At 36.6% G+C, this 23,321-nt stretch overlaps 1 protein-coding gene and 1 pseudogene across 1 annotated transcript; one reads left to right on the top strand and one right to left on the bottom strand.

Annotated features, from left to right (window-relative positions):
- Window positions 1–5,160: 5,160 nt before the first annotated feature.
- Window positions 5,161–5,855, top strand: LOC100715221 (keratin-associated protein 7-1). The gene has a single exon (XM_003467266.2). The coding sequence runs from the start codon at window positions 5,229–5,231 to the stop codon at window positions 5,478–5,480; it is 252 nt and encodes an 83-aa protein (XP_003467314.1). The 5' UTR covers window positions 5,161–5,228; the 3' UTR covers window positions 5,481–5,855.
- A 9,676-nt stretch (window positions 5,856–15,531) lies between these two features.
- Window positions 15,532–18,166, bottom strand: LOC100720229 (shugoshin 1-like; annotated as a pseudogene).
- Window positions 18,167–23,321: the final 5,155 nt, after the last annotated feature.

A 23,321-nucleotide genomic window follows, 5' to 3' on the forward strand; every position in this document is an offset into this window, starting at 1 on the left:
ACTTCTGCACTCAGGCATCTTACTGTGCCCTTTTAAGCTATGTTAAATTACTTTACTCTATGCAAGGAATGAAAACCATGGAAGTCAGTAATGTCTTGAGGCACTAAAATTTTTTTCCTTTCGTGTACATGGTGGTGTTGCTATTCATCATTTGGAAGTGTGACATGGATGTGTAATTTGCTTTAGGAAATGAATAAAAGCATGGCAATAATACATGATATTTGGTGAACATCTTTAGGACAGTGTGTGTCTGTAGGTGGTGTGTTCCATTCTCTTCCATCGTCTATTTCAGAAAAATGAAAGTTCTGTTACCCTAAGCCTCTGAATGACAATGATATGATTCTAAGTTATTCATCAACCCAGAAAGATGTTGGCATAAGCATGAAATGGACTCTGATCTTTCAAAGCACAGAGATTCAGCACTGTTTGTTCCCGTAGCTCAAATGAGCCTTTCCTGACTGATATGTTCTTCTAGAAACAGACACGGTGAATTGTATATCTGAAGAACTTTATAAACTCAAGCTGTAAAATGTTCAGTTTAATAAAGCACCTGACAGCATAGCTCTGGAGTGAAATGCCATGAGTTTCGAACAGGATTCTGCTGCCTGCTGACCATAGGACTCTGGGAAGTTTACCAAAATGGTTTGCAACCAATTTTCTTATAAAATATCATAATGTCTGCACCATAAGATCATTATAAACAGTAACATTTTTTAAGTGGTTGGAAGAGTGTATAGTAAGTTCCCATGCTACATGCACAGGTAAAACAGAAATAAGTAATATACATAAAGGATTTAGAGAAGAGCCTAGCACAGTATAAGCCATCCACAAATATTTGTTGTTGTTATTAATATTTAAAATAGAAACAACTACTGAATAACAAATTCCCAGAGAATTTTCTCTGGGAAAGTCTAATAGATGGGGGTGGAGACACAAGCAAGGGAGAAAATCCATTTCAGTTTTTTGATTTACTATAACGAAATCAGAAACCGTCAGGAGGGGTTTTACTTCTGGGAAGCTGATTGGATACTTAGCGGCTACGTTTCCTTTCTAACCTGACAAGAAGCGGAGAACACAGAGGAAAGGCAAAGACCAGCTCGGGCATTTTTCTTAGTTATCTCCATCACTCGGAGTAAAAGGAAAAAGGCCGCCAGAGCCTGAAGACGAGCTCGCCTGCCAACGAGAGATAAGTGGCTTGGGGTGATTTCACACAGCCAGCAAAGCCGGTTGCTTTTGCAATCTTATGAAAAATCGGGCCTGGGATTTAGCAGGATGGTTTATTCATGAGAATTATCTGAGATGCTCCTTAAAAATAGAAGTTTCTAGAAGCTCGCGATGGTGGTAGGAGAGAAGGGCTCCTCAAAAGTCTAAATTCCGAACTTTTTTTAAAGTGGATTTTTCTGCCTACTTATATTACAACTCCATCTCCTTCTGCAGGTCAGAACCAGTAACCGAAATCCTACTGCCACCTTGTGGCACAGTATCCAAATTGCAGGTTCCACTTTGGCATGGTAGAATCAGCAAAATTCAAATTTTCAAGTAACCACATCTAGCTACGTTTACTTTGCAGTCATCATTGTCCTCTTCTGCTCACAAAGGTACTTTTCAGTTTTCTGGGTTTTTTAAAGAAAGAGCTAAATTCATGTGCTTGACGTGAGATAACTTGCTTTTCAATTTATTCTTTTTCTTAAAATTTTAATTTGAAGATAGGCTTTGGTTTTATATTTTAAATATAAACTCGCTCACCACCTAAGAAATTTATAGAATGAAAGAAATTAAATCTATTTATACAATGTCCAGTCACAACTTCTTGTCAGAGAACCTGAGTGAAGTAGAATCTTAGTACCCAGACAGATGACTGCTAGGAACACTATTGCTTGTGGGAGACTATGATTGTCCACGAAGGAGGAAGAAGCAAAAGAAACTTGTAGTCGAGAACTTTTATTCTTTTCTTTTTTTCCTCTTTTTATTTTAAAGGGATTAAGACAAAACAGGACATAAAAAAGCAGATTAGAACAGTACAATGTAAGCAACCCACAATTTCACTAGAAGACAACCCGTAATTAACAGTGACTACCACAATGTCTCCTTCTTTGAAATAGTGGAGTATAACTTCATGTACAATAGTGTCAAACATAACAAAATACTATGAAAACATTCACGAGAATGAGAGTATCACAGGGCATTCAGAACCAAATAGCAGAAAACAAACAATGGCTACTATATTATCTCATTTTCCATAGGAAATTTGTTTATACTTTCACACGTAATACAATCCAAGAAGGTACCATATGATAGAGCCAATGGAAATGGAAGAGCAAAAGCATGGTAGGACTTCATAGTAAGGTGATACTGTTCCGGTACTGGCTCTTATAATGACTTGTTTCCCTCAGATTAGCTGTTCATACCATCACAGTTAATAAACAAACAAGGATAAACCCATTACAACTAACCAATGTGTTCATGATAAGGTTTCAAAACAATATAATGGGGAATCATGATTACCATAAACTCTTATGTACTCTTACCATTTCTTACACTAGGGAGACTATACAGTATTTATACATGTGAGTTTGATTTATTTTGCTTATGAGTATGGTCTCAAGTTGTGCCCATTTATAAGCAAATATCTCAATGTGATCATTCTTTACAGCTGAGCAGTACTCCATTGTATAAAAATACCACAGCTTTTTATCCATTCCTCAGTTGATGGACACTTAGGTTGTTTCCAAAATCTGGCTACTACAAATTGTGCTGCTATAAACATAGGTGCACATATATCACTGTGGTTTGATATTTTCAGTTCTTCTGGGAATATGCCTAGAAGTAGATTAGCTGGATTGAATGGGACCTACAGTTTCAGCTTTTTGAGGAATCTCCAGACTGACCTCCACAGTGGTTGCACCAGTCTATATTCCCACCAACAGTGCAGGAGAGTTCCTTTTTCCTCACAGCCTCTCCAGCATTTGTTGTTGGTGGTTTTCTTGATCCTGACCATTCTTTCTGGAGTGAGATGGAATCTCAGTGTTGCTTTAATTTGCATTTCTATAATGACTAATGATGATGAACATTTTTTCATATATTTATTTGCCATTTGTATTTCTTCATCTGAGAACTATGTATTCATCTCAGATGCCCATTTTTGGATTGGGTCTTTGAATTTTGGGGGTCTGATTTTTTTGTAATTCTTTATATTTTTAGACTGAAGATCTTTGTCTGAGGGACAGTTCACTAAGATTTTTTCTCAGTTTATGGGTTTTCTTTTCACTATCCTGGAGATTTCTTTTGACATGCAGAAACTTCTTAATAAGACATGATCTCAGTTACTGATTCTGGGAAGTAGTTCCCCTGCGGTTTGATTCCTATTCATGAATTCTCCACTTACCACAATGTCTTCAAGATGTTTACCTACTTTGTCTTCCAACAGATTTAGTGTTTCTGTTTTAATATTCAGATCTTTGATCCATTTAGATTTTATTTTAGTACATGGTGATAGGCATGGGTCTAGTTTTAGTTTTCAGCATATGGAGAGCCAGTTTTTCCAGCACCATTTATTAAAGGGACTGTCATTTTTCCAGTAAATATGTCTGGCCCCTTTATCAAAGATAAGGTGGTTGAGTGTGTTTGTAGTTGTGGTTGTATTTTCTAGTTTATTCCATTGATCTTCAGATCTGTTTCTATTCCAATACCATGTTGTTTCTATTCCAATACCAGCAGCTTTGTAGTATAATTTCAAGTCAGGGATTGTGATGCCTCCTGCCTTGCCTTTGCTTCCTAGAATTGCCTTTGCTCTTCTAGGTCTCTTTATTCTTTTATTTTCAGGAATTCCAAACTCATACTTGCATATGAAATAGATTATCTCTTAGGCATTGGGATAGATTTAGCTTTGCTGAGCTCAGATTCTTCCCAGTTTGATTTTTATCGTCAGGAATGGTCATACAACTTGAACAGTAATATAAGGAAATGTATCCTTCTTAAATATAACTTTTATCCCATAACAGATTAGGCATTAGGGCCTGTTTTAATGAGGACTCAATAAAAACCCAGCATGGTATTACATGACTTTGAAATTGAGCATCATTTTATTTAACACCGGCATGGCAACTCCACAACAAAATAGTTTTGCATCATCGATGATGATTTATTGCAAAAGGCTGTGTGTGCTCCATAAAAAATGAAATATGTGTTAACAAGCAAGATGCTCATAAATGAAATTGAAGAAAATTAGTAGTAGATTGTCCATACCTTCTTTATTATTTGGAACTCTTGCAGGCTGTGTAAAAACACTTGTCAGATGGATTTTTGTGGCAATGCTTTTGAAGACAAAAAAGGATAAATTTACATAACACAATACAAGCCATTTAAAGTGTTAAATACATGTACCAATTCCACATAAAGTATGTAAACACTATATACTGCAATATGTACCAAGAAAAAAAAAAGGAGGGGTATCAATGGATGTTAGGGAGGGAAGGAAAAGGGTTGAATAAAGACTTTAAGATTTGTGGTATACATGGGCTGCCTTATCACAAAGACTGTGAACACATGTACCTATTTTTAAATTAATCTAGAATAACTTCTACATGAAAATGAAGCATATAGTGGTATTTGGTAAATTCATGACATTCTACAACCCCAGCCTCTGCCTAATTCTAAATTAATTTTTTCATCTACAAAAGAAATTCTGTACTCATAAAACAGTTGGCATACCAATGTTTAAGAGTGATACAGGAAGTGAATTTCAAGAGATTGTAGAACAGCGAATTGTTTTGAAATGATGTTATTCAAGTCTCAAAATACCTTACTATATGGCTTAGTCTTGATCTGAAATGCTTGTATTCTTGCCAAAGCTGTTAGCCTGGCTGTGTCAGGTGGGAGGGTTTGTAATCACAAGACAGAAAGAGTCTCACCTAATGCCACCAGAATGTAGTAAACTGAGGTACACTAATGAAACAAATTCCATTTCATGTCAAGGATGGTCGCTTTGAAGATGGTGTGCATTCCTCTGGAGACAGGAAAGCCATGAGCAAGCAGTCTGTGGGGCTTTTTATATGCATTTTGTTAGAAAATAATAGGATTGTTTATGCAAATCTTTAGGAAGATGCGTAGACAGGCATGTCCCGCCCAGCAGCTGGAGGTATAAAAACCCGTGCACAGAGGAGACCTTCATTCGCTCTTGGGTTCTTGTCCTTCACAATCTATCCAACTCCTTCTCAACTCCCTCCACTATGACTCGCTATTTCTGCTGTGGAAGCTACTTCCCAGGCTATCCTTGCTATGGAACCAACTTCCACGGGACCTACAGGGCCACCACCCTGAACAACGTTGTGCCTCTGGGCTCTCCCCTCCACTCCGGTTTTGGATGGAGTCCCTACAGCTCCCGGAACTTCTGCTTAGAAGGTTGCAATGGCGGTTGCTATGGCAGCAGCTTTTACAGGCCATGGGGCTCCGGCTCTGGCTTCGGCTACAGCACCTACTGATGGGTGAGTGGCGCTGCCGACCACAGGCCTCCCGATCGATTCTCTACACAAGGACCAACCTGAAGAGCAGCAACTATCTTCCTGCTGGAGAGATGTGCTGAAGAGATGTGACTGTCGCTTACCCAAGTCTTGCTCTTCCATGTTAATGGACAGGTCACTCAGGACTCGGATGTCAAGCTCACTGTCATTTACAGCCTGAGAAAGCAAGATATATCTTTCAGACACTCAACTTAGCAGTGAAGCGATAGTTTGCCTCCTGGGGTTGCTCTGTTCATGTATTACTAACTTCTATATCAGCATCAATGTATTTGCAGTTGGGTGTGGGAAGGCATTGACTTTACTTTTAGTCTCTTAATAAATCTAATTAAGCATGCACATTTTTGTCCTGGCCATTTATTTTACTGTGTTTTTATGTTCTTGAATTCATTAAGCTTTTTAAACCTGTAATGATTCACTTTACCCAACTTTTGTTTTGACTTTAGACTGCGCAAACAGGTTGGAATGATTCATAGCTGTTTTTTCTCCCTATATAGAGATTTCAATTTCAAACATCCCTTAGGTGTGTCTCAAATTTATTCCCAGTACATTACAGTTGTTATTTTTCTGTGGTGATTATGATCAGGAATCTTTGTTAGTTGTTAGATGCTAAGAAATAAATTTCTTCTCTCCTTTGATTGGTGATGTGATTCCATTTTGATTCATTTTGTCTTTTCAGTTTTTAATCTCATCTCTGGCCAGTGAACCTCACAATTCTTGGGAAAATTATGGCTAAATTAACTTAGGTAAGAGGCTATATCTTTAGGAATTCGCTCAATAAAGAAAATCCAACTATGACATTACATCATATTTTCTCCCCCTTTCAATAGATGGGTTTTATTATCTCCACCTTCTTCATCTCTGATTATATATATAGCTGGTGATAAAAGATGAGGCATTTGTTCTGTGGAATGATAGTTGCTATCAAAAGTACTTGAGATGATTTGTGGTCTGTACTTAGAAAATGGTCCTTGTCTTGCTTACAGAGAAATGTCTCTTTTTAGAAGCAAAACACTCTACAGAAGCAAAGTACTTTATGTTTTGAATTAAAGCCCATTCACTCACGTGTGAAGTACTTTTGCACTCTTGCCTCTAAGCAGCTGCTCAATTAATTGCTTATTGACTTGACTCGTTAAATCTCTCTTTACGGGTGTAAAATATTGTATAGTTCATTGTAAATTTCATAATATGCACCCAAATTATGGGATTCTAGTCACTGTGTTAAGAATTTTGTAGTGATAAAAACACCTTAGCAAGGTATAAGCTGCTCCAAGAAACTGACCAATAAATATTAAGAAAATATTTACTCATTCGACAGATACCTACCAACAAATGCTATCATAAGGTTTGGAAGTACAGAGATAAATAAAACACAGTTCTGTCTCTGAGGAGGTAGATATACTTAATATTACACAGTATTTAATATTCTTCTATTTTATAACCAATTGATGGGCTATGAGTAATTGTCCAAAGAAGGATATTTCTTTCTCATTTCCTTCCCAGAGCTCAAAGTGTGGGACACCCTGTGATCAGACCCCCCCTCCCCCATACACACATACACACACACACACATAGCTTAAACTTTCATTCTGGGAGTTTGGTTAAATAGATATGGTCATGAGAAGAAGCAAGGAATATATCAAGACAGATAAGCCTGCAAAGAAAGAAAGAAATTAAAAAAAAGACTAGAGCTATCTGGAAAAGCATGGGTCATCACTGGTAAATTTCATACATTCCAGAGTACAAGCTACTGAATGGATAATTTAGGACTTCTACCAATCTCAAATGTCTAGATTCTGTCATTACAGATAACATTTACTTTCCTACGCCATAATTGTCTTATATTGCATCAGTTTTTTAAAAAATTTGAACATTCAGACGTACAGATGTTATATTAATGGAGCAAAAATCCTGCGTATGTGGTTTATTAGCTGTTTACAGTTTGTCATATATATATGAATGTGTTCATATATATATATATATATATATATACACATATATATATCTGCCAACATATATATCTTTATATATATAAAGGTCCTGCATGCCCACATTTATGAAATGTTTGTCATGAAGTGGGCATTATGTTATAATGACAATTACCCTAAGAACAAGGACAGTATAATCATGAACATTAGGAAAGTTAGAGAACTGAATAGTAATATCACACTAGTGCCTAATTCTCTGTGCATACTCAGGTTTAGTCCACGGTCAGTGACCTTTTCTTTTCCTTAGTCCAGGGTCCAGTGCAGCACAGTGTATGTCTCTCTGGTGTTCTTTAACCAGTTATTGACCTGTCTCTTTATTGACTTCATTCAATTTGAAGAATATTGGCTAATTATTTTGTAGAAAGTCCCTTAATTCTGCCTGCCCACCTTTTCTCATAACTAGCTTCACATGATGCTTTTCTGGGTTGAAATGCCACAGAAGCGAAGCTGCATCCTCAGAGCATGACATCAGGAATGCGTTACGCTCATTTTTGTGAGTTTGGGTGATCTTAACTTTTGTCACTTGATGAAAGTAGTGTTCTTCAGGTTTAATTTGCTATAAATTTGTAGCTGATAATTCATATGTCAATTCTTGATACTCCATAAATATGTTTCTTATTAAGCTTTTAACCTTTAATTAGGAATCATTTATAGTTTCTGATTTTATAAAAATACAAAATTATCAGTTACTATTTGGCATTTTACTGTAAGAAAAACACTTTGTCTTCTCTCCATTTATTTTTGTTTGCTTGCTTGTCGTGACATATATGTCAGTATGAGTTAATGGATTCTTAGTTTTCTTTTTTTATTAAATTTTTTATTTTAAAAAGGGTAAAATTATAACAAAACAGAACAAAAAAGATCATAAGGAAGCAATTTAAGAAACACAGATTTCAAAGCAAGACCACTGCAGATCTTCACTGTCTATCATATTGTCTCTTGTTTTCTTCCAAATAGTTGTCCACATCTTCACACACAGTGCATACATACTGAATAATATAATACTAAACTGATCAGAACAGGATGATGAAGGCACTTTAGGTCTTCAAGACCAGACAATAAGGAAGTCAACAATGGCTGCCATAATGTCTCTTGTTCTCTTCGAAATAGGTGTCCATATTTTTATGTATGTTGAAATTAAACATGAGATTAGACTAATATCACTGAACAGTGAATAATAGCATTGCTGGATTTTATATCATAATGCTACAGAATTAGCACTGGGTATCTTAGTGTCTTCTTCAGAGTATTTGTTCATTACATAGTGCATTATATAATCTATTTTTGTAAACTCTTTAGAAATTCTACACATGTGTGAATCTCTATATGTATACCTGTCCTTTCTGTATTATAGAGAAAAACAGATCAAAACAAAATCCTAGAAAAACGTGAAACGAAAAATACATATAAAGCCATAAATACATACATATACAATACTAGGTGATCTACAGTAGTTACTATGCTGTGTCTTGTTATTTTCAATAGAATTGTCTACATCATCAGACATACTATAATTGAACATAGCATTACATAGCTATTTTAATAAAAACACAACATTGGAGACATTGTATGACCTCAAAAGCAGTTAATAATCAAAGTGGAATGGGTATCTTTTTTTTTTTTTAATATATATATTTTTTTGTCTTTTTCCTTTTTATCGGTACCGGGGATCGAACTCACGACCGCCTGCTTGCAAGGCAGGTGCTTACGCCACTGAGCTAAACCCCCAGCCCCTGGAATGGGTATCTTATTGCATCTTGTCATCTTCAGAGTAGTTGCCTCTACTCTTAGACTTGATACTATCAAGCATACCAAATTACGATACAGATGTCAAATGTGCTCACTGTTGTGGTATCCTAGATGCAGATCCCCACTACATACTCATACCAGCCTTTGCTCTGGTGTTAGTTATCCAGTTAGATTCAAGTGACACACTCTGAAACTGCATCAGAGCTCAGTGTGCAGTGACACAGTTCATTTCCTGGCAGGAGTCACTGTAAGGTGGGAGAGAGGCTGACCTTCCGCCAGTGGGGTATCTTCAAATGCCAGAGTGAAAATGGCAGGTGACCACATGAGAAGCCTGAGTAGAGCCCGTTCCCACTCTCCAACTGGACTTGCATTTTACTACCATTTCTGTTTCTGCTTAATCCTAGCTTTTTTCTTAGTGTTGTGAGTCTCTCTCTGTCTGAGAGTTTGAAAGCAACACTGGCTTACCCCTTGATTGTATCACCTTCTTCCCAGGGGTTTTGCTGTGGCTTCCTCCTACTTTCTGGTTCCCTTCCATCTTTCCCCATCATTTAGACGTTCAGGAAAATGAACTAACTTTAGTTCAATTTCTGAGTGGGTGTTACATTTGTACTCTTCTAGTTTCTTCGTGGTGCTCAAATTCGTGAAACTGTCATAGATACTACACTGTGTCTTCTTTGGTTCTTGATGTTATGGTGGAAGACACATGCACAAGTATGTGAAACTAAGGGTTTTTGTTCTTGTGAAGCTTTGTCAAGATTTGTCTTGTTTTTCCTGGGGGAAAATGAATGCAACGATTCCATGAGGATACGGCTAGTAGAATCACAGCAGAAGTTCAAAATACATAAGCAAAATGCGAGCCAGGTTGAGGAAATTCTTTGACTGCTGGTTACTGACGTGAATGATGCTGAGCAACATGGAACCTACAGGCTGGATGCTAAGAGGAGACTAGTCAGCCCTTATGAGAAAAAGCAGAGAGATCGTGCTAAGATGGGAAAGTGTCTCAGGCCAGAAGAACTGAAAAACCAAAGGAACAAGCAGAAATAAGTCTGCAACCCGAATAGCCAGAAGAAAGCACTCAGGAACTAGTGGAGGATTCCCAGTGTTACTGTGAGATTGGCTCATGAGTAAGGTTATGCTGTTTTGTACGGGAAGCTCACAAATTTCCGTACATTGGGCTTTAAAAAATCTGATCAGAACTTTACTGTTAACATCCTGTAACATTTCACTTACATAAAAAATTATCTATGTTATCATTAGTTGAATATTTTGGAGATATTTTATGTTTTAAAATACTGTCTAGAAAGGTTTTGAGGGGCTGGGGATTTAGTTCAGCGGCATAAGCACCTGCCTTGCAAGCAGGCAGTCGTGAGTTCGATCCCTGGTACCGATAAAAACGAAAAAGACAAAAAAGAAAAAAAAAAAAAAAGAAAGGTTTTGAGCATATATTGCATTAAAAATATAGCTTCTATAATTAAAAAAAAAAAGAAATTCAGTCAAACTCTCTTCAAGCAATACTGTCCCTAGAATTATCTATGTCATTGTTGACCTCTTCTGGTTTCACTCCTTTGCTATAATTTAATATGCTTTGGGAAAAAAAAGGAAAAAGGAGAAATCTTATGGAAAGTATGCCACCTTGAATCTAATAAATAAAAATCCCTTAAAGAGGGACATAAAAGGATTTAAAACACAGAACGACAATTTGTATTCCTTTTTATCTGCAGTAACTATGTGACAAGTAGAATAATAGATAATTTACTATTTGCATAACATTTTATAGGAGTGCATTTCATTTTCTACCATATTACTGAAGAGAAAACCAAAATTGGAAACTTAAATCTTTATTTGAGGCCATATCATTCATCTTTAAAGAAAAACACCAAGATCTAACTAAGGAGCACCTGACTATAATTCCTTTACTCTGAGAAAATATTATATAGCATACGAAACATTACAGAGCTCTTCCTGAGAAATACCCTTTTGCAATGATTCCACTTACACAGTTGATAATCACATTTGTATTCACATAATGATTTATAGTTTGCAAAATATGTAAATAGAATATTATTTAATTTTGACAATATTAGGATGTTGGCATTATGAACAAACTGATGAAGATTTGTAATTTGTCCAAAGGAGCAAATATTCAGCAATTGGGAAAACTGAGAGTTGAGCCAATGTATCAAGTAAAAGTCTTCTGATTCCCTCCATTCCAATTGCTCTGCTATGAATTACAAGACAAAAACATTGATTCTGTGTTTGCTAGTTGACACTAGCTGCAATTATCAAGATCCTTAAGCATTTTCTCAAGATTATCAACAGGGTTTTTGAAGAACTATTAGGTTTCCATTTTTAATCTCAGCAAATCCTTTGATTTTTCCCTCCTCATTTTCTTTAAGAAATGCTGACAAGCATTTCTTTGTTTCTGATATTTCTGCCTCAATTCACACTTTTATCCTTTCTGGTGTGGTGAATCACCACAGCTGCCCCCTATGTGGTCTTCTTGGGCATCTTAAATTATTCTTCAATGCTGTAAACACAATAATCTCTTAAACTATAAATTGTATCAGTAGCTGTTTTATTTTTTATAGGCTCTTTGATGACTTTTAAAATTTCTTATCGCTGTGAGGAAATTGGTGAATCAGGAGATCAGAAGTCTACCACTTTTCCTAGTCTCATTTTCTCCTTCTCTTTAACACGCTTGTTAGCAAACTTGTTAACAGGCTGCTTAGCAGACTCATTCCTGCAAGGGCCCTACCTCGGTTCATTTTCCCTGCCGGTCTACTCTTCAGCTAGTGAACTATGGACTCTTTATGTGGTCCTGCTCAGTTAGAAGTCTTATCTCTGTTAACTTTAATGTTATGCTGTGTAAATTGCACAATGGATGCTGACTAACCAGGATCACAGGAATATGCCTATAGTCAAATCAAGCTGAGTTGATCAATTTGCTGTGGCAAGAGACAGAGGACCATGCAAAACGGTAAGAGGGTGTTAGGAGGGGCTTATAATAGGATTTGGGGTTGAACTGTGTGATCTGAAAGGACTAAAAGAAGTCGGGTTACTCTTCCCAAACTGAGTATTACATTTGTTTTGCATTCCTGCTTTAATTAATTGCCAATTTTTTTTTTTTGGCTTAAAACAACACGAATGTACTTTCTTACAAATCTGGATATCAGAAGTTCAAAGTACTTCTTACCGGGTGAAAACAAATGGTGGGAGCACTGCATTCATTCTGGGAGCCCTGGAGGAGAGGGGATTTCCTTGCCCTGGTGTGTTTGTAGAGGCTGCCTCAGGAACCTTGGCCACTGCCCCCTTCCCCTCTTTAATGAGAGCAGCAAAGCATCTTCTAACTTCTCTCCAAGATTCTGATAGTGACTCTTCTGTCTTCCTCATCCACTCCAAGAATCCTCATGATTACATGGAGACCATCTTGATAACTCAGGATAATTTCCATATATGCATTTCTCGTTGTCATTAATAAGCATATTTGCAACTTCTGGCGATTGGATTGTGACTCCCTTGGGAGGTCATTATTTTTTCTACAAGAGCTATCAAGAAGGAGTCTTAATTTTGTGATTGCTGTTTTAATAGTTTTCATTTTGGGGGTGGAAAAACTTGTAATTAGTAAAGATACATAGTTACAAGGGCGATGTGGAGCTTTTGTTGTTTTTCACATTCTCCTTTTTTTTTTCCTCAGACATGATACATGCTGGTCTTGCTTTTTTCTTACTGTTGCAGTGTGATCTCATCAAATCTGGCCTCGGGAAATGGTGCACAGGAAGAAGGGAATGCTCTGGTTTGCCATGGGCACCCTTCCGGTTGCTGTTTACTTACTTGCCGGGCCATCATTAGTTTGCAGCCTTGATTTCCTGACTAACCTGTTGTCTTGATTACTTTTCTTTATTGCTGGGACAAAATATCCATCACCCAAAATGAAGGAGGGAAAGGATTACTCAGCTCACTGTTTGTGGGGATTTCAGTCCATAATCAGCTGGCTGTACTCTTTCCTTGTGTTGTAAGCAGGCTCCCCACCTCCCCCGGGTTGAGTGTAGCACTCACACCACCTCTGTGCCCTCCTCTTGCACAGGTTGAGGATATTCACAAAGTAAGGACCCTGGCTCCCTACTGTGTTAGTCAAACTTCTAAACTTCTCAAGTTGACACAATGTGTCACCCATAACACCTGTTATTCTGCAAATTTCTGGATATCAAGCTCCATGTTTTATTTAATGTTATTTACACTCAGGGTAAATGTTTGTTAAATGAGTATAATTTTTTAAAATACCTTAGGGAAATAGTCCAATGCCTCGCTACTTAAAATATGTTCTGCTTATAATGAAACTTGGGCATCAGATGCGATCCTGTCCAAAGTACAGATTCCTGGGTGGCTCTTGTACTAAATGCACTTCAGGAAGATCCATTGGTGATTTATGTGCCCATAAAATTTGAGCACTAGGATTCTCATCCCAAAGGAGCTGGAGAGACAGAGCAACACCTCAGTGTTCATCTTTAAAGTGCCAATGAAATGCTACTATTTTCATGAAAAAGAAACTTTTCTTCCTTAAAGTCATTTTTTGTACCTTTGGTCTATTTTTTTATTGCCATGTACAGAAAAACTCAATTATGTTTTTTTCATTTCCATTGAGAATAGAGAAAAGATACTTAAAACTGTGGCAGGAGGGCCATGACTAGATAAAGGGAAATATTTCTTGATTCTGAGAACTGCCAGGCAGGGAGCTCTTTGGGTGTTCTATAAAACTCCTGAATGCATTAAGCATTGCTGTCTCTGAAAACACGCTGCAGTTTCTGTTTAGTGACTTACTTCTGAGGCTGTTTGACAATGGTGTTGGCATTACTGTATCCTGTTCCTCCTTGTTTCCTGTTCACTCTTGCTCCCCCTCGGTAATCTGCTTTACAAGTGTGCCTTTATTATTTCTACTTTGAAGGTTCTGGATTGAATGCTTTGGGGTGTGACTTCAGAATTTTTAAGCTTTTTTTCCTTATGAGCAGTCTTAAATTTTAAGACAGACTTTTAAAGTAATAGTTGAATTTAAACTTACATTTGTTCTTATATTTCATTTTGGTCAGCAAAGAATTTGAATAGTGGTGCTTTTGGTAGGATGGGTTCACCATTCCCTTTGTTATTTAGCAGTGATGGGAATGTGGTTTGAAGGTCAGGAGAAGGATGTACCCTTAGGCCTCCCGGGGATCAGCCCAGCGAGTGAGGCAGGGGCGTGCGAAGCTTCACACATCAGTGAATCCGTCTTAGCCCTGAAGTCCACAGCCCATCATCATGTCTTGTAATTTACCCTCTCAGCGAATTCACCCTGCAGCTCCACATTTTAGGTCCTAGATGTCATGCTGTTTTTGTGACACAGCAAAGTCTTCCCTTTTGCACCCCCAAGAACAGAGGAATAGATGCTCAAAGTGATCTTCCTATCTTAGCAGTGATGAAAATCTTGCAGCAAAAAGGCACTTTCTTTGGAAGATCGTTTTCATGTCGAATGTGAATCCTGTGAGCAGCGTTTCTGACAGGAGTCCCTGACTCTGTACAGATGAGGTGCTGTGATACCCCATTGAGTCTTAAGAAAACCATGTGACTTCCACATCAAATAGTAAGCTTTATTAATGAGGCTCTTGCTTTACAGTTAACAAAAAAGCCTCACAAATGTGGCTTAGCCTCAAAAGTACAGCAATAACAAGCTATTGAAATTATGCCTTCAATTAGCCCCAAGACCTGGTCAGCAATTTCTGGCCTTGTTTTTTTTTCTAGCTTTTTTTTTTGCTATACGGCCTGGCAATTATGTTTGATGTGGTTTTGACTTTAAACTACTGTTTCTTTACCTGTGCTTTATTGACATTTTGATCTGGATGATTCTCATGAAGTTCTGGTACATTATGTGATGTTTGGAAGCTTCCCTGGTCTCTATTCATTTAAATGCTAAGTAGCACCCCCCCACTCCCAATTCTCTCTGAACATTGCCACATGTCCCCAGTGAGCCACGGTGCCCATAGTGATGAGTCGCATCAACTCTGGTTATTAAGCCTCCGAGAGGGTCTTTGCTTTTTAATCCTTTACCATTTCACATTAATTACTTTATTTTTTAAAGAGGACAGCTTTCCAGGTACTTTATTACAGAACACTATACAGGTATCTGATTATCACTAAAACACCACCTGTTTTGGAATCACCTGGCCTCTTCTTAAAAGTGAGGGTTCCTTAGTTGCACCCTCTCATCCTGGAATCAGAATCTGTAAGAATGGAGGCACAAGTCTGCATTTTATTTTATTTTATTTTTTAATCTTATACAAATTTTATTCTTTAAAAGTGAACCACCTACAGTGGTCTAAAGTTTAAAGAGGTGCATACAAGTATAGATGTCAAACACTATGAATTGAACTCATTTCTTCTCACTAGTTGATCTAAAACAGAAAAAAGCCCTTAGCATTCACATAGTTAACATTTGAGATTTTTGCCTCAGTCAGGAGCTCTGAGAGTCCATGACATGGTAACTTGTGGTTTTCCCAAGGTGCCAAGTTCAACACATACTCAGGGATAACTAGTCCCTAAACTAGTTCATAAGCCTGACCAAAACTTGTGACTTTGAAAACATTTCATCTGAGGAATCAAATACAGCAGCAGTATAAGAATCCATAAACTTAGGGTATACCTTCTACAAATGTTAAGGATTTATTTTACTCAAAAATTAAATAGCAGTTTCAAAAGATCTTTGTAATAGTTTTAAAAAACAGCATCCCCCACCTAAAGGAAACATTAAAAAATACCAGAAAATGATATAATTTCTCAAATGTTGGTGTAAGACATATTTTGAACCAAATCAAAGGGTCTATGCAGTATAAGAAAACTAAACATTTATAAAGTATGGTTCTGAAGAAATGTTCATATCCAGGTTCCTGGGAAGAGAATATTCAATGGCAGTAGTTTCACCCACTTGTGTACTATCTTACAGGTTCTCTGCTGGAGGAAAGGATCCAGGATAAATTTAAACAGCATCCAAAAAGAGATTTACTGCATTTACCTACTTTTTTTTTTTTTTTTAGAACTTCTCAAATTCTTTTTCTGCTTGAAAACAGGAGAATTCAAGAAATGCAAATCTGTGAAAGGGTCTTTTCTTCTTAGGTCCGAAGCTAGAGCTGGCTCCTTATGGTTCACGCTGCTTGTGCACCTGCGCTTGGGGAGACACATGGTGTGCTTTCTGATTCTTTTCTGGAGAAAGAAAAAGTTTCCTGATTTTTCTTCCAGGAAACGGAACATTGGTGATATCCTTCAGGTTACAATAAGGTGATGGGAGTGACAGGCGAGTCGTAGTTGTTGCACTGGTAAGAGTTTTTGTTGGCTTTGAATCCTCCATCTCTTGTGTATCTGTGTAGATTACCGCTCTTTTAGATAGAGGCCTGATGATGGGTCTGTCTGATGTGCTCGTGAGGCTCTGAGGGTACTTGCAGTGAGGCACATAGAGATCGCCAGAGCCATCTTCATATCTGCTGGATTCAGAGATGCTCACTTCAGACTTACTGTTGTTTTCTTCTTTATCAGAATCAGTGTTTGATTTTTGTCGGAAAGGAGTGAGATGAGTGCCCTCTTCCGAATTCAAATGATATTCATCAGTGGAACTGACAGATTCATCCAAATTTTGAGAGCAGTTTTTTGATTTTTACTTTTGTGCCCATTATATTTTGATGTAGACTTAGATTTTCTTCTATTAGCTTTTCTTCTCTCTTTTTTTCCCCTTAGTTGTACATCTCTGTGCTTACTTTGTTTTTCAGATTTAGATTCTAAAATGACCTCTTTCACTTTGGTAAACTTTGCTGGTTGAATCAGCCTTGGTGATAAATTAATGTTGTCTCTGCTCCACTGACAGACACTTTTTCTTCATTTCCTGGTATGTGCATGTTTACTACTGAGTCTACATGTCTGATTCTTTCCAATTCAAAAGACTGCCCTTCCAAATGACTGGTTTCAAAATCACCCAAAGTATCAGGTTGACTTAAAGTGTTAAGAGTTCCTTTATGTGGTGACCCAGTAATACGGTTCTAGGTAAGACGTTATCAGTAGGCTTAGCTTCACCTGAATCAAAATCAGATCCCACTGTGTCTTGAGGAGTAGAAAGTATTTGCTGTTCTAGGTGGAATGATTCTCTATTGCTGGAAGGTCAATTTCTTGAAAAGGAACTTTCGGTAAATCCTTTGCAAATAAATCCCTGGGGTTGTCGTCATCACTGGAGTCCTTCCTTAGTTCTGAGCAGAGTCTTCTGTTGGTTGTGAAGTAAGTTTTTCCTTAAGTTACTACCTTGACATGCAAGGTAGTAACATTCTTCTCTTAGTTGTAGGATGATATCTTGAGCTTCTCTTACTTTGGATTTTTCATTTTCCAGGGCTAAAACTGAGATTCTGTTATTGTCTTGGTAATTTTTCAGCAGTGTATGAGTGTTAGTGATTAGCTGGCTTGGTGCAGTTATGAAGGATCTGCGTTTTCCAATCTTGGCCAAGTTTTTATTTCTTTTCTCTTACATTTGCTTCTTTATGTTTTCAAGACTATCTTGAAAGGACTTTTTCTGGCACCTTTCGTTGGCCATCTTTTGCTTGGTGATACATTGATTCTGCAGCTTTAAAATTACATTAATTTCTAGGCATTGTGATGTGCACCTGTAACTCCAACTCCTCAGGAGGCTGAGTCAGGGCAATCATGAGGTCGAGGTCTGCCTGAGTAACATAGTGAAACCTCCTCTTGGGCCAGTTCTTCTGCAGCTGTCGCCCTCTTCCACACATCCCAAGCCTCCACAAATCCGTCCTGGCTCACTGAGCCCCATGTTCCAGACCTGCAGGCCAGCGGTGAAGTTTCAGGTCACCTGCTACTGCCACTGCCACTGCCACATTCTAAAATTCAAAGTCTGCATTTTAAGCAACCATCTTGGAGAGTTTTGCACTGACTAACCTTTTCAAACTAGTATGATTTAGAGATTCCAGTAATTTTCTTCTGAGATTCCTACTATTGCATTTCGTTTTTAAAGTGAGGGCTGCTGGAACCTCATTAGTTTATCTTAGCAGCCTACAAAATAAGTTGAATGAGGTGCTCTCTGGAGTCAGATGCTTAATTGACCAAATTCTAATGAGAGAGGATTGCAGTATAATCTTGGCTTATCAGTGATTTTTATGGTAGAGTCATACAATGTGTTCCCAGTAAGTTCCCAGAAGTCAACACATCTCATTTTATAGCTGAGTGGCTTAAGCCCCAAAAGTGATTTGCTTAAATCCTTACAGCAAGTGAGTAGCCAACTTTGCTTTAGAATATTGTTTCATTAATTAATTCATTCAATGACTACTTAATGAAAACCTAGACTTTCTGCTCAGTAGCGGAGTAGGCACTGAAAAATGAAGAATGCCTAAAAATATTATTTTTGCTGTCATGGAAGCAAGCATATTGTGAAGACAGACATCAGTTTCACAGTTAAAGATTACATGGTGACCACACCAGGTGCCACAGGTGTGAGAATGGTGGTGGCCTGTCATGGGTCATAGACGAACTTCAGCTCAGCAGGGAAGGCATAAGGTCCTCCCCGAGGAAGTGACTGAGCTGGCACCTGAGAGGCCCAGGGAGCTGGCCAGGAAAAGAGCAAGGAAAGTCATTCCATGCAGAGCAAATAGCATGTGACAATACCAGAGAACGGAAAGGTGTGGGCCAAAGTTGAATAAGTAAAACAGTGGACCTAAGTGGGGTGATCTGGAGATTTTTAGATAGAATTACTAATAACAAAACCTGAAAATCAATGGGAGTTATTGAAATATGTTTTCTTCTAAAAGTGATATTTATTTTAAATATGTTGAGGTGCATTCCTTTTCTGCTTATTTTTTCCAGTTTTTATTACAAAAGATGTCAAATTTTGGTCAAATTTTTTCTCTACATCTATTGAGATGATCATATAGGGTTTATCACATATATTTGTTTATGTGCTTTTAAATAGTAGGAATAAATGCCTTTTGATCATGGTGTATGATCCTTTTAATGAGCTGTTGAATTTGGTTTGCCAATATTTTGCTGAGGAGTAGATATTGGTCTGTAATTTTTTTCAGTGAGCTCTTTGACTTTTGTAACAGGGTAATATCGGCATAAAAATGACTTTGAAGGTGTTCCTATCATTTCAATTTTTGGAAGTAAGAAGGATTGGTATTCTTTAAATATTTGTAGAATCAACAGTGAAGTCATCTGGTTTGAAGTTTTCTGAGCGATAATGAGTCAGTCTCTACGTAGTACTAGACTGCTCATATTTTGTAACTTTTCGTGATACATTGTTGGTCAGTTTCATGTTTTATCCGTTTCTTTTAGGTTATCCAAATTTTTGTTCATATTGGTCTCATGACTTTATATTTCTATGGCATTGGTTATAATATTTTCTCTTTCATTTTTGATTTTAATATTTCCTCTTTTTTGTCTAGATAATGTTTATCATTAAAAACAACTCTTAATATTATTCATCTTTTATATTATTCTCTAAACTGTACTTCATTTATTATTGTTCTATTTTTTGTCTCCTTTCTTCTACTAACTGGTCTTGGTTTGTTCTTCTAGTTCCTTGAAATGTAAAGTTAGGTGGTTTGTTTGAAATCTTCTTTATCTCAATATAGTTTACTATTTTCATAAGTTTCTCTTTTAAAACTCTTTGGATGCAGTACCTAAAGTTTAGTATGTTTGTTTTCTGTGTTGTTTCAAGATAGTTTTTGATTTTCCCTTTGACTCATTGGAAAAAAGATATTATTCTACATATTTATGATTTTTCAGTTTATCTTTGTTACTAATTTTATATCAGTGTAGTTGGAAATGATACTTATGGTTTCAGGCTTCTTAAACTTCTCAAACTTGCTTTGTGGCTTTAGAATGTTCTGCATGTACTTGAAAAAAATGTATATTCTGCTGCTGTTAGATGAAATGTATTTTGTGTTTATCAGATCCATTTAGTGAAGGTTCTTCATCAGTGTTTTCTTACTGGCTTTCCATCTGAATAATTTAATTTACTGTTGGAAGTGGATTATTGACGTCTCCTGCTGCAATTATATTACCTTCTATTTCTCCCTTTGGATCTATGAATACTTTCTTTTGATATTTAGGAGTGCTGATGTTGAGTATGTTTATATTGAGAATGATTATATTTATTAATTGACCCTTTTATCAATATGTACTGATCTAATTTGATTTCTGTTATGGTTCTTGACTTAAGGTATGTTTTGTATATTGTAAGTGTAGCTATTTCTACTCTCATGTTTTCTATTTGTATAGAATACCTTTCTAAATATTTTCACTTAAGAAAGGAAAGAGTTTCTTGTAGAAAATAAATACCATGGTATTGTTTGTCATCCATTCTCATGTTCTATGTCTTTGGATTAAATGTTAAAACTTTTATAACTGGCATAATTTTTGATAGATATAAACTTAAAATTTCCATTTATGACTTATTGCCAACATCATATTAAATGAAGAAAAACCTGAAAGCCTGCTAAAATCAGGAATAAGACAAGGGTTCCACTATCACCTTTCCTGTTCAACATAGTCCTTAAAGTATTAGCTAGCACAATTATTCAAGAGAAAGAAATAAAAAAGGAAGTAGTCAAATTATCATTATTAGAAGATGAAAGGTAGATCAACATATCTTGCCACATAATAAACTAAAATAAAAATGGACCAAAGGTTCACATATTAAAATAGAAACAACTAACTACAGGAAGACAAAATAGGTAGAACTCTTGAAGACTAGCACAGGCAAGAACTTTCTGAACAGAACTCCAGTTGCACTAGAAATAATACTAAGAGTCAAGAAAAGGGATTATATTAAACCTAAAACTTCTACACAGCAAAGGGAACAGCCAATGGAATGAAGAAAGAACTTATAAAATGAAAAATTTTTCCCAGCTACTATTGGGACAAAGAATTAATATGTTCAATATATAAATAATTCAAAAGAATTAGGATCCCCGAATTAAAAGACTCAGTCAGAAATTGGAATGAACAGACACTTCTTAGATAAAGAAAAGCAGTCAATAAATACATGAAAAAATGTTCAATGTCATCAATCAGTCAAGAAATGTTAAAACAATGCTGAGATTTTGCCTCACTGCAGAAAGAATGGCTATCTTCAAGAAATCAAATAATAACAAATGGTGGTGAGGCTGTAGGGAGAAAAGAGCCCTTCTTCCTTGTTGGTGGAAATGTAAATTGGTACTATCACTATGAAAATCAGTATGAAGATTCCACAACAAATTACAGTATGAATCCCATTTGACCTAGCTATTACCCTTCTAAGTACCTTCCAAAAGGAATTAAAAGTGTACCACAGTGATACATGTCCACGCATGTTATAGCAGCACAATTCACAACAGCTTTAGCTGTTATGGAAACTGCCTGTCTTAGAAACTGCCTGTATGTCCTTCAAAAGATAAATGGATAAAGAAAACGACACATTCATATATGACAGCGTACTACAAAGAAAAGTAAACTTGAGTCACACAGAAGAATAAACTTGAGTCATTTGTAAGAACATGAATGTACCCTGAGATCATAATGTTAAGTGAAATAAATCAGACTCAAGACCTTAATGATTGCATGGTTTCTTTTATATGAAAAACGCAAAATATAAGTAAAGAACAAAATAAAAGATAAATAACAGGGGGCTGGGGATTTAGCTCAGTGGCATAAGCGCCTGCCTTGTAAGCAGGCAGTTGTGAGTTCGATCCCCGGTACCAATAAAAAAGAAAAAGACAAAAAAAAAAAAAAATTGAAAAGTCTTAAAAAAAGATAAACAACAGAAAGTAGGGAGACAGACCTTTTTTCAAAAAGGAAAGGAATTAAGATACAGGAGGGAGGTAAAGGAGACGAACAGAAGAATGGAGATGTGTTCTGTTACATGAACCAATTCCACACAAGGAATGTAAACATTAGGTACTGCAAACATAAACTAATTAAAAATAAAAAGCTCTCACAAATGAAACATTCTGTTCTATTTCTTCTGTGATTCTAATGAATTATAATATTTTGAACCTCTAAACCTTATATTTTAGGCTCATAGGGCAAGAAATGTTGCGTGCATACCAGAATTGACTATTTGTGAAATCTGTACATGATTAGTTTCTTACTCTTTTGTAGGCAAAAAAGAGCAAGATTTTTCACTGTATTTATCCCTATCATACCTTACTCAAAGTCAAAGAAACATGAAAGGAGAAATCAAAATTTCTATTAAACATTTAGCATTGCTATTAAAATAGAAAAGGATATTGAAATGTATATCAGTCAAATATCTAAAAAGATTACTCCCATCCTACATCATTTATTCATGAGAATGTATCTTTTCTCTTTAGCAAACTACCATATCACTTGAGTCTATATTGGAGGGAATTTGCAAGAGGAGACACTTTAACTGGAGTAGACTGGTGCTCTTCATACCCAGGGCTCCTGTATCTTGTGGTGCTGAAGGACTTTTTGGAACTGAGAAGAAGCTGAATTAGAGATAGGCTTAAAGAATAGATTTATGTGAGTTGTAGGCATCTTCATATCCAATTATACTCCTTTCTAACCAGCTAAGAAGTCATCCTTGTGTGGAGATGAGTTTCAACAATTCTTTGCCACCTGCTGTCCCAATTCAACCAGAACGTATGTCACAAGGGCAAAGGACCAGAGCTGTATCCTCAGATGAATTTGTCTCCTGGCATCCAGCACAGTATGACAGTCGATACGAAGGAAGCAACTTCATATGAGGGGGCCAGCAGTTAGTCTACGGGAAACAGAGATATTACAGAAGCTGATCAAGTAATAAAGCAGTAACATAATTATTTTCACCTGAATTGTGTCATGTTCATGATTTTGTTGGTGCTACTTTTTAATTTATTTTTGCATATTCAGAGATACATAATTTTACTTAAACTGAATTCTTTTTCTTAAAGAGGGCCTTCGGTATTGAAAGAGGATCTATGAAGGCTAGATTCCCCCTTGAAAAATATAAAAATAAACTTTCCATTGATCCTAGACAAGGTTAAGGCAGGTATTCATTTTTTTAATGATTTGTTGA

The sequence above is a fragment of the Cavia porcellus genome, unplaced genomic scaffold, assembly GCF_034190915.1.
Source record: "Cavia porcellus strain 051 isolate PalLab524CR breed Dunkin Hartley unplaced genomic scaffold, mCavPor4.1 scaffold_7, whole genome shotgun sequence".
Taxonomy (NCBI): domain Eukaryota; kingdom Metazoa; phylum Chordata; class Mammalia; order Rodentia; family Caviidae; genus Cavia; species Cavia porcellus.

Bases quoted from the DNA above. Each gene is read 5' to 3' on its own strand.
- LOC100715221 (XM_003467266.2), top strand. From the start codon at position 5,229: ATGACTCGCTATTTCTGCTGTGGAAGCTACTTCCCAGGCTATCCTTGC.